At 42.9% G+C, this 10,238-nt stretch overlaps 1 protein-coding gene across 1 annotated transcript; it reads right to left on the reverse strand.

The window, feature by feature from the left end:
• Positions 1 to 914: 914 nt before the first annotated feature.
• Positions 915 to 9,425, reverse strand: meox1 (mesenchyme homeobox 1). The gene is made up of 3 exons (XM_061708732.1): positions 8,411 to 9,425; positions 4,194 to 4,366; positions 915 to 1,888 (listed from the first exon to the last, which is right to left on the reverse strand). Exons 1-3 carry the CDS (start codon positions 8,910 to 8,912, stop codon positions 1,766 to 1,768), a joined length of 798 nt encoding a protein of 265 aa, XP_061564716.1. The 5' UTR covers positions 8,913 to 9,425; the 3' UTR covers positions 915 to 1,765.
• Between the last annotated feature and the right edge of the window lie 813 nt (positions 9,426 to 10,238).

Raw genomic sequence — 10,238 nt, forward strand, 5'->3', positions numbered from 1 at the left:
TAAAGATATGAAATATTACGATGGTGAAATACTGCCCCCATTTGGTCTGGGGTGGTATCATTACATAGTGTGGTTTTAAAGTATTACAGCGCATCATGTTGGAGGGTTTTTGGGTTATGAGCCGACCTGCGTTATCGTTTTAGACACATTCCAGCAGACCGCCGCAACGCTCTATGAGCAGTTTCTGCAGTATTTGAAGACAGAACATGGAAACGGTTACACGCAGGATTTGGTTTCTTTACATAACCAATCACCTGATCCAGTTTTAGTCCTCCAACTTCACCCACTAAACTGCATGTTGCCAAACCAGCAACCCGGGCATGCGAAGACGTGACGCTTTGAGCCACCGATAAATATCAGTGTTCGATGGATGAGTCGAATAAGAACGTATTGGTTGCGTCATATATACACACATATATATATATATGTATATATATATATATATATATATATATATATATATACATACACATACATATATATATATACACACACACAGGACTGTCTAAGAAAATTTGAATAATGTGATTTTCTTTAATGCAATTACAAAAACAAAAATTTCATACATTCTGGATTCATTACAAATCAACTGAAATATTGCAAGCCTTTCATTATTTTAATATTGCTGATCATGGCTTACAGCTTAAGAAAACTCAAATATCCTATCTCAAAAAATTTGAATATTTTGAGAATCTTAAACTGTAAACCATAATCAGCAATATTAAAATAATAAAAGGCTTGCAATATTTCAGTTGATTTGTAATGAATCCAGAACGTATGACATTTTTGTTTTTTTAATTGCATTACAGAAAATAAAGAACTTTATCACAATATTCTAATTTTCTGAGACAGTCCTGTATATATGGTCACCTCTGTGTCTGTGTGTGTGTGTATTAATAAAACAGCAATACACACACTATTCACAACCTTTAATTTCACTTGCCAACAACAAAAGCTAATGGAAGCAAAGTAATCCATAATTATTTTGTTTTAGCAATTGCAGTCACATAAAATCTCACCAAAAGGTCTCCACATGTGTTCGTCTGTGAAGAACAGACTTGCTCTGTACCTGCTGTCCAGTCTTTACTCAGTTTTTGCAGTTGGAAGAAATTATCAAGATATGTTCCCCTATTTTTACAGAATATGATTTATTCTATTTGCAGAACCAGTCAACATCTGTGTTTTATCAATAACATTCAAACTGTATTAAAAAAGAGTAGTAAAAAAAACGCTTGACAGAAAAAATTCAAGGAATAAAAGAAACTGACAAAATAATAATATTTAAAAAAAGAGAGATCTTAACAGAGGCAGTTGCAGCTTGGGAACATGTGTGCAGTCTGAGATTCTCCAGGTGGTTGTAGTCAAGCGTCAAAGGCCATGATTACAATACTGGGAGCAAAAAGTGATGCACTCAAACACAATCACATCACAGTCTGATATGTCATCACTAGCCTGAAAGCTGCTGTATGGACTCTGTCACTAATCCAACAAAGATGTCGATATTCAAACACAGTCGATGCCAAAACAGAGGGGCTCCTATTAATAACGTCAAAATGCAGTTCATCGAGGACGCAATCAACTATGTACAACATAAAACAGCAAAGGCTCTGCAGAGATTTCATCCTGGGAATAAAAATAAAAAAAGTGTCAATAATTTGGTGTCTTCATCCAAAAATCCCACGAGAGTGAAGAAAAGGTTGTGAGGGCGTCCAGTTGAACAGTTGCATCCTTTTTCCTATTTTCCTCCTCACAGTGCCTGCATCCTTCATTCGGAGCTGGGTGAAGCAGCTGAGTCTATGTCGTCATTTTCTAGGTCATTGGGCGAAGCTGACTGTCCTCCCTTCACTCTTTTCCACTTCATCCGCCTGTTCTGAAACCAAACTTTCACCTGGAGAGGGAAAACAGGACATGCTACGTCAGCGTTTGTAACAATGTAATAGGACAGCTATCTAGTATTAAAATACACTTAAGCTATCAATTATCGATTGTGATATCTGTCGATAGATCCAAGGATAAAAGATAATAAACAAGATAAAGGTTTTTTATATGTTAGATATAGTTAAACCACCAGAATATATATTTTTTTCTCTTTTGTGATAATAAACTGGGCGTATTTAATTAAAACTGACTGAATGTATTAGCTGTTTAGAGACTATTAAGGCATAAAATATCAATCCTTTTAATAAAAAATACTAAAATGAGTTGCATTCCTACAATAAAGCAACAGAAACCAACAGTCTATAAGACAATGCAAACCTACGCTATATACCGGTCCCACAGTACTCAGCTGAACTTGTAAAATGATCGCTGTGGTTTTCCTCTCCCTTTGCAATTTTTTTAAAGCATAATTTACGACAAAGTCAGCAGAAAAACAGACAAATAATCCCCCACAAATCTCCCAGTGTAGTGCATAAAATCGCCTGCTTTGCGCTGGCCTTGCGAGGAGCCTGAATAGTCAGTACAAAGCACTCAGTTCTGGCTCGGAAATCTCTCCAAATACAGGCAGAGAGTATCGAATATACAGAAGGTCAAACAAGTCAAGTATCAGGAAGTCAGCCTACACAGGATGTGCTTTTACTGTAGTCGCAAGGCGTTCATATGTGTTATTACACTGTTGAAATAAGCCTGGTCTCACGTCTGTTCGCCCAGAAAACAGCAAATACTTAAACACACACTTAAAGTGAAAAAAAAAAAAGACATTCAGGTGGAATGAGTGAACATTTGTTATTGACTGTTAAGAGAGTCAAGTCTTCACCGGTTTCGATTATGACTTGAACTATACTGTACTATTCTATAACTCCAAGTGGAGTAAAAAGATCATTTATTGGTCACTGTTTTTAGTACAGCTAAGAGAAGCGACACTGACGTAAAAGAAACCACGTAAGCTCTGCGATGAATGATCCCGAGTGGCTCAGGATGCATTTAGACAACAACTGTAGTCTTTTTAGGACAGATAAATAAAACATTCAGCTCTGGACACCTGTCATGCTAGTCAGATAAATGTGCACTAAAATTTATACCCATAGACATAAAATATTATTCTTGGGTGGAGAAACTGCATTTCTGTTGTTTGTTTTTTTCTTAAGTCCAAGCTGTGGGTCGTCAATTTCAACTGTGAAAGGATTTTATATATTTATTTTAGCTGATTAAAAGTATTTAAAGGAATATTTGGCTAGAGAATGTAAATGAAACTGAGAAAATCTGCAGCACACAAGGCAGGGCTGAAGATAAGCTCAGGATTTTATTATTTATTCATACTCTTTTGGTAAGGTTTGCACCCAGAGGTGATGACAGATGAAAAGCTGCTGTTTTTTTTTCTTGTAGCTACTCAAAATCATGTAAAAATCCCTGTCCTGAAAAGGCAGGTTATTCTCGTAAAAACGTTTAGAGCAGATATTCTTTTAGACTAAAATCCAAGCTGTTTCTCTGTGGTCTTCCGACCCATGCATCTGCCGGGAATCTGCGACTGACCCCTGCTCCTCCAGAGGCTCGGCTAACCCTGCTCCCACACACTTTCAGCCTGTCTCGATTGTATCCGTCCATCGTGAGTTATCGAAGGACAACAAATGCACGTAGATGAAAAACACCGTGGAGTTGCAGCGGGAGCTGTGGGCGAAGACGGATGCAGTCTGCGTGTGTTTTTGGGCGTCTGGGAATCAGATTTAGCAGCAGACGGCCGTATGTGTGGTCACCGTGGCACCGCGGCTCCATTAGGAGGAGCTGGGACACTGACAGGCAGACTGGGGTCTTATCCAGCAGCATCTACACATGTTTTCGCCCCAATTTCACCACGTCTGGAGCTGCCCCCCCCACCCGTCACAGCTGCATGTCATTCTGCTGGAACCACAGACTGAAAGCGCTGTGGAAAAAATGCTCATTGCAATTCAGATGCAACTGTGCTTCTGCATTAGTGCGGCGGCATCACGGGAGCCGGACATATGGATTTCCATGCATTTTAAATAAGTGATGATTCCTGTGATGGCAGGGTTGTTCACTTGGGGTTTTTTTTCCTGCTATGCAAAAATCTGAAGTTATTTTTTAGGCTTTCCTGGCCAGACACGTGACAGTTTTTCCCCCTTGAATTGCACTGACAAAACCTATATCTAATTTCCATATATTTCCAAGCATAAATAATAAACGTGACATTTAATTTCATTCCAATGGCAGTGGTGTGTTGAGGAGAGGCGGCGCACCTGTCTCTCTGTGAGGTCCAGGTTGACGGCGATCTCGTAGCGCCGGAGCCGGGTCAGGTAGTTGTGGTGGGTGAACTCCGCCTCCAGCTCCCTCAGCTGCTCCTTGGTGAAGGCGGTGCGCTCCTTCCGGGCCTTGCAGCTGGAGTCCACCTTAAAGCTGGACTCCTGGATGTCTGCAGAGAGGAAACACATTCGCTCCAGTGTGAGACGCTCGCCTGCTTGCCAACTTTGCCCTTTCATTTTATCATTATCTTTCCTGGTTGCTGCCAGATGATTTTAGAGGAAGTTATACATGTGTTATGATTTTTTTTCTTTAACTTTTTAAAGATTTTACTACCATTTTATTCACAACTAATCTGATTTGAATTAACCCTCCTGTCTTTTTATGGAGGACATTTATAACCAACAAACCACAACTCCAAAGACTCTTTTAAAAGAGGCTCTTCACATAATAAACACTAAAACCTGCACTTTACCAGACCAACGTGACCCTCTTCACCTGCAGTGGTTCAGTACTCGTGCAGCATGCATGCAAACGTTTATGGATTCAGATTTTTAGCACAGAAAGCATCCTGTGCACCTATGCTCCCGCATCGGAGCATTCATTCATAATGTGTGTGCATGTGCTCATGTGTGTGGCCACCGGCCCGCTCACAGAGGGACCGAGTTAGCAGAGGAATGCAGCGGAACATCGTTAAGGCCTCTAACAAAAGAACAAAGGTGCGGATGTGTCCAGGTCCGAGTACTGTGTGTGTCAGGAGATTTCTCACGGGAGCATTCAAGGCAGATCCGCATTAACTCATCTCAACGTGACAGCAAACCCCAGAAAACGCCAGATATCTCTATGAGCGGTCAGCAAGGTCAGCTGCTGAATGTGGTTTTAACACTGACATCACGGTTTAGTTTGTGTTCCTGTGAGCACACCCAGGCTGATCCAAGCCAAAACAGTTTACCACGGCATTGTTTTATGAGAGGATTTATAGATTTATTATTGCCTTAAAACATTTTAAAATGTTGATCCTCATTTAGCAGGATAAGCACATACGAAAGCTGGTTAACTTAACGTGCAGTAAAACCTCTCCATGTATTTAAGGGAATGAATCGTGGGTAATAATTGAGCATTGGTAGCAACACCAGCAGCTGATGCAATCGCCTGAAAATGGTTCTAATTTGTCAAAGTGAGAAGTTTTGTGCGGGGCTTGCCAGAGCAGTGGGCCAGAATGTGAAATGGGCCGCGGTACCTGGTCCAGATGTGCCTGAGCGAACCAGGACACACTGTGCACGCGCGTGCTGGTGCACGCCTTGTTTTGGTTTCCAACAGGCACGTATCTGTGCCCAAAGTGTGCGGGTATGACGTGCTGCCGGCGCTGCTCGGCCTCGCCGGGTCAGGTCTGGGGCCGTGTCAAACAGGTTTACAGTTAGAGGGAACACCTGGCGGGGCACATGCTGGCTTGCACTAAACAGGCCCCCAATAAATATCCTGCACAGCCAGGGGCCGTAAACCTGCAGAGGAGACTTCTGCACCAGCGGGGTCCCATATAGACAAACACCATTTGGTGGTGTCTGGGTGGATGGTGCAAAGGCAGTTTGTCTCAATCAAGGTGAAATTAGTTTGTTGGAAATCTGCTTTAGAGCGAAAGCCGCAGGCAACAATAACATGCGACTGAGTACATGATTTATGTAAGTAAATGTTGACTGAAGAACTGGTCGGGCTTCTTTTAACCACCTTTTTTTAGCACTTCTGGAAGTTATTGGTTAAAAAAATGTAGAGTTAAATATAACTTCATCCAAATGAAAGCAGATTGGATGTGCTTGTCACTAGCGGCTCTAGATGCTGTTTTAAAATGTCCTCACAAACACTTTAAGACCTATTTTAAATATACATTTTCTGTAAATATTCATATTAAATTTAAAACACTTTTAATTAAATTGGGGCAATTTATGAGAAAATATAATTTTAAGGTCAGTTTCTTCTGAGCAAGCACTTGGTGACAGTGGGGAGAAACATACCTCTACTATTACAATTTATTGTTTAAATATACTTATGGAAAACTCACAAAAGTTCACAAAGTTTGTATTTTTTATTTCATGTATGTTTTCACTCATTCATTAATATTAAATGAACCGTGATGGACGACACCACATGTGTTAATAATAGTAATAATGCAAAAAGCGGGGTGTTTATACTGTCACCACTATTAAATACAGAGCAGCGTAATAATGGTCAAACGTTGGACCCAAGTCAATATCAGATCACATCACTCTGGTTTGAGACTTTTGGCAACACCCCCCCCACCACCCGCCTGCCCCACATTTCCATATCAGCACACACACCAGCAGACTGTACAGCAGCTGCTTCTGTAATACGAAGGCCTCCGGGACATTTTCCTAATATATGCTCTTCTACCAGCTTGACAATTCAAAAGGCGAATGGCTCTTTTGTGAAACCAAGAGCTGATGTAGTGGTCAGACATGTTGCATGCGCTCAGTGGGAGATTGTGTTACGTCTTAACGACAGGAAAATGTCAATGGATAAGAATGTAAGAAGTGGGCTCGCAGGAAAGTGAATTTACCAGACGTGGTCTGGCATGTTTTCAGCTAGTGAGTGGAGGTTACAATAAGGTAAGAAAAGGGAGGGTGTCGGAGGAGGCTGGGGGTGAGGGGTGGAGGAGGTTGAAGGTGAGGAATGGTGGTGGTGGTGGTGGGGGGGGTTCCTCCTTCACCTTCTCTTTTTCAATTAGACTCATGTCTGCTGCATGCATTGGTCTTGTAGTTTCTGCACGCTTTCTGCAATCACACTTGGCACGTACATCGGGAGAAGTCCGTTCTAGTGGTGAAAAGTAAAAATCAAGACTTTCCTTTTCCCCCTGTGACCAAATCCAATTTACATTTTGAGGCTTGAAGATATTTTGGTCCAAATTCTCAGAGGTGACCTTAATCCATTAGTTAATTACAATTCTATGCCTTGTGGCCACTCAGGTTTTTTTTTCTCCCACAGCAATAAACATGTATGCTACAGAGAGAGAGAAAATAGCATATATTATGTTTAATTTAGAGAAAAAAAAAAGAAATCAAATTTTTTGGGACGTGGTTTTATTTTTCCAGAGTGAAAATCAGAGGATTAAACTTTCACACGTTTAGGTTGGTTTTAAACACAAACGTTTCCCCTGGCCTGTCGGTCGTGCTGCTAAAGTTTCACCCCAAACGTTTAGGACTCGATGGCTATCAGTTACTTTTGCCTCCCTTTAGTAAGTGTGAAATCTGATAGGAGGAGTAAATTACACTGAATCCAGCCTGCATATATATATGAATATGTATGTAAGGACACCTCTGTGGCTAAATGTCCTGGAAATGGCCTGCGATGTATGTTTTCTCCTGGTGTGAAGCAATGGAAATAACTGTCAGATAGTCGCTGAAATAGAAGTTAATGATCATAACTGCAACGGGACTGTGCACATGCCTTTTTTTTTTCACCGTTTTACTTTTGACATCGGTAATAAATACAGTCTGAAGCACCTGCGATGCCTTAAAGCACTTCTCCTCTCACACCCACCGTCATATTTTTCTCATTTTTTATGGGGCCAAACTGTTATGAAACAATACTATATTTCCAGCGGATACAGAGGCATAATGAACCGTTCACATGCTTCATAAATCATCTCTGCCTTTTTAAAGCTGTTGAACAATAAGAGGATGCGACTGGTACTTGGAGTGCGTCTTGAACACAAAAGTCTCGTCACCTACTCACCTCTCACATAGCGAGCTGGTAAGAGCGCTGCTGTGAGACTAATTCAGCGAGGAAACGGGGAGAATATATCCTAGCCAGCTGGGATACGGGGAAAGGATGAGCCTATTGACACCGAGACAATATTTTGTTATGGTTTTAATGGAGGAAAGAGGCTGCCATTTATTTATTTCCTCACTTTTTAAATCTCTCTGAAGATATATATTTATGTTGACAAGACAATTATTTTCTGATAAAATGAAATAAATAGGTTTGACAGATGTTGCTGGTTTACTGGAATATTTCCATGTTTCCTTCCTCATTTTTTTCCATCCACCCTCACTTACAACTATTACGGCAGAAATACACCAAGACGTTTTTAACATTCCCAAATGTATCTTTTACTATTGTGTATTTGCCTCTTAAATCACTTCCTGTATTGAGTTAACGAATGATTTCCAGCTGATTGCCGTCCAGCACACTCAAGACTCACCTGTAACATCTCTTTTCCTCTTGTTGGAGCTCTTTTTGTCCGAGTCGGCCGACACCACACTCTGGGGTGAGTACTCTCCCTCCAGGCATCCGGGAACGCTGCCCGGCAGCCTGTCACCCCCCACACTGTCCAGCTCGTGCCCCGCACCCCCGCCGCCACCCACTACCACCGCGGGGGCGACGGGCGGGCAGGGCTCCGGCGCCCTCACCCGGGTCTCGCAGGGGTTGAACTGCCACTCGGCTCTCTGGTACCCCCCCTGGCTCTCCTGGTACAGTCTGTCGTCGCGGGGGTAGGCCGCGTGGGGCGCGCTGGGCACCAGGCAGGAGCTGGAGAAGTCCGTGTAGGCCAGGAACTCGGGCTTCTGGTGCAGGGGGAACGGGGCCTGCTGGTAGGGCGACTGCAGGTTGGCCCCCGGGACCCCCGAGTGAGGATTCCTCATGCAGCCCCAGATGGGGCTGCTGGGATGGGCGCTCCGCATGCAGCTGCTGGCTGGCTGATCCATGGTGATGCAAAAACACTTCACACAACCGTTACTTGACGCGTAGCAGTCTCTTCCACTTGGAGGAGCGTGACCTTCCTCAGAAAGCAAGTTGGGGCTGGACTTCTGTGTCTCTGTCTTCAGTGAGGAACATCCACCTCGACTGACTACATGCACATCACCGTCGGTCTCATTGCATCAACCTCAGAGATACTCACTTCTGTCAGAGGCTGTTGACTTTTCCACAGCCCACAACGCGGGAGGATGGACGCCTTCCGTTGACAGCGTGTTTCCCTCTCTCTGTGGGAGTGTGTGTGTGTGTGTGTGTGTGTGACGTCCTCCGGTGAGTCCGGTCCCGACTCACGCTCGCACTTTCTCTGCCTCACACTCACGCACACCTCTCTCCCTCAAGGATCGGACTGGCTTGTGGCTCGGCGTGTGAGAGCTGCGTCGGCGACTGCATGACTCCCCTCCTCGGGCTGGCTGTTTTCACAACTCTTCTAAGGCATTCTTGACAAGTGAACCCTCCTCCTTTTTAAACATATAGGTGGGAAAGAGTGGCAAGTTTATGGAGTGTAATGTGAGACAGCAGAGGAGGAGCCCTGCCGGCCACATGTTGGTAGTACCCTCCGACCAACCCTTCTTCATCAACTATTAATCACGAGGGAAATTTTATATGCACATCTAATGGGCTTTCCAGACGTGGAGCGTTTTAAAGGGACATTGTCTGAAAAGTATAAAGCAAGTATCCACCCACATGGGAACTGGGGACCCTAACTTATTTCAGCTCCTTAGTGCTTTCTGACACCCAATTTAGTTCAGTTTTTGACACCCTTTAAAGGAAAGTTAACCCTTAGCCTTTCCTCCCTGTGTCCCAGATCCTTGCCTGTCCTCTCAAATTTGAAAAATCTTTCTTTCCTTTTCTCTCTGCTTTTATGGCAGTGCGTTTGAGTGTGCATATCACTGCTACACAATCCACCTGGCTGGACTTTCTTTAGCCTAAAGGTGATTTGATATTGGTTACGCAAGCACTCACACCTCTTGAGGTTTTTCCGCTTTCGGTAAACAGGGTAGGACATTTCAGAGGCATACTTCACAAATTCAAGCTGTGTGTTTTTTTCTCTCTCTTAGCAAACACTGCAACTGCCTATGTCTTTTTGTTTTGTTGAGTCATTTTCGTCTGAGATATAAAGCAGCAGTAGCAAATGTGTGTGACAGCTCCCACATGTAGAATAACCACATCTGGATTGAGAGAGTTTGCGCTTATTCAATTTTCTGATCACTGATTTTTAATCTCTGCACGCTACTCATGAGAAAAACCACTTCCTCATGAAGTAATGTCTATAATGC

This window comes from Cololabis saira, chromosome 19 (genome assembly GCF_033807715.1).
Source record: "Cololabis saira isolate AMF1-May2022 chromosome 19, fColSai1.1, whole genome shotgun sequence".
In the NCBI taxonomy this organism is placed as follows: Eukaryota; Metazoa; Chordata; class Actinopteri; order Beloniformes; family Belonidae; genus Cololabis; species Cololabis saira.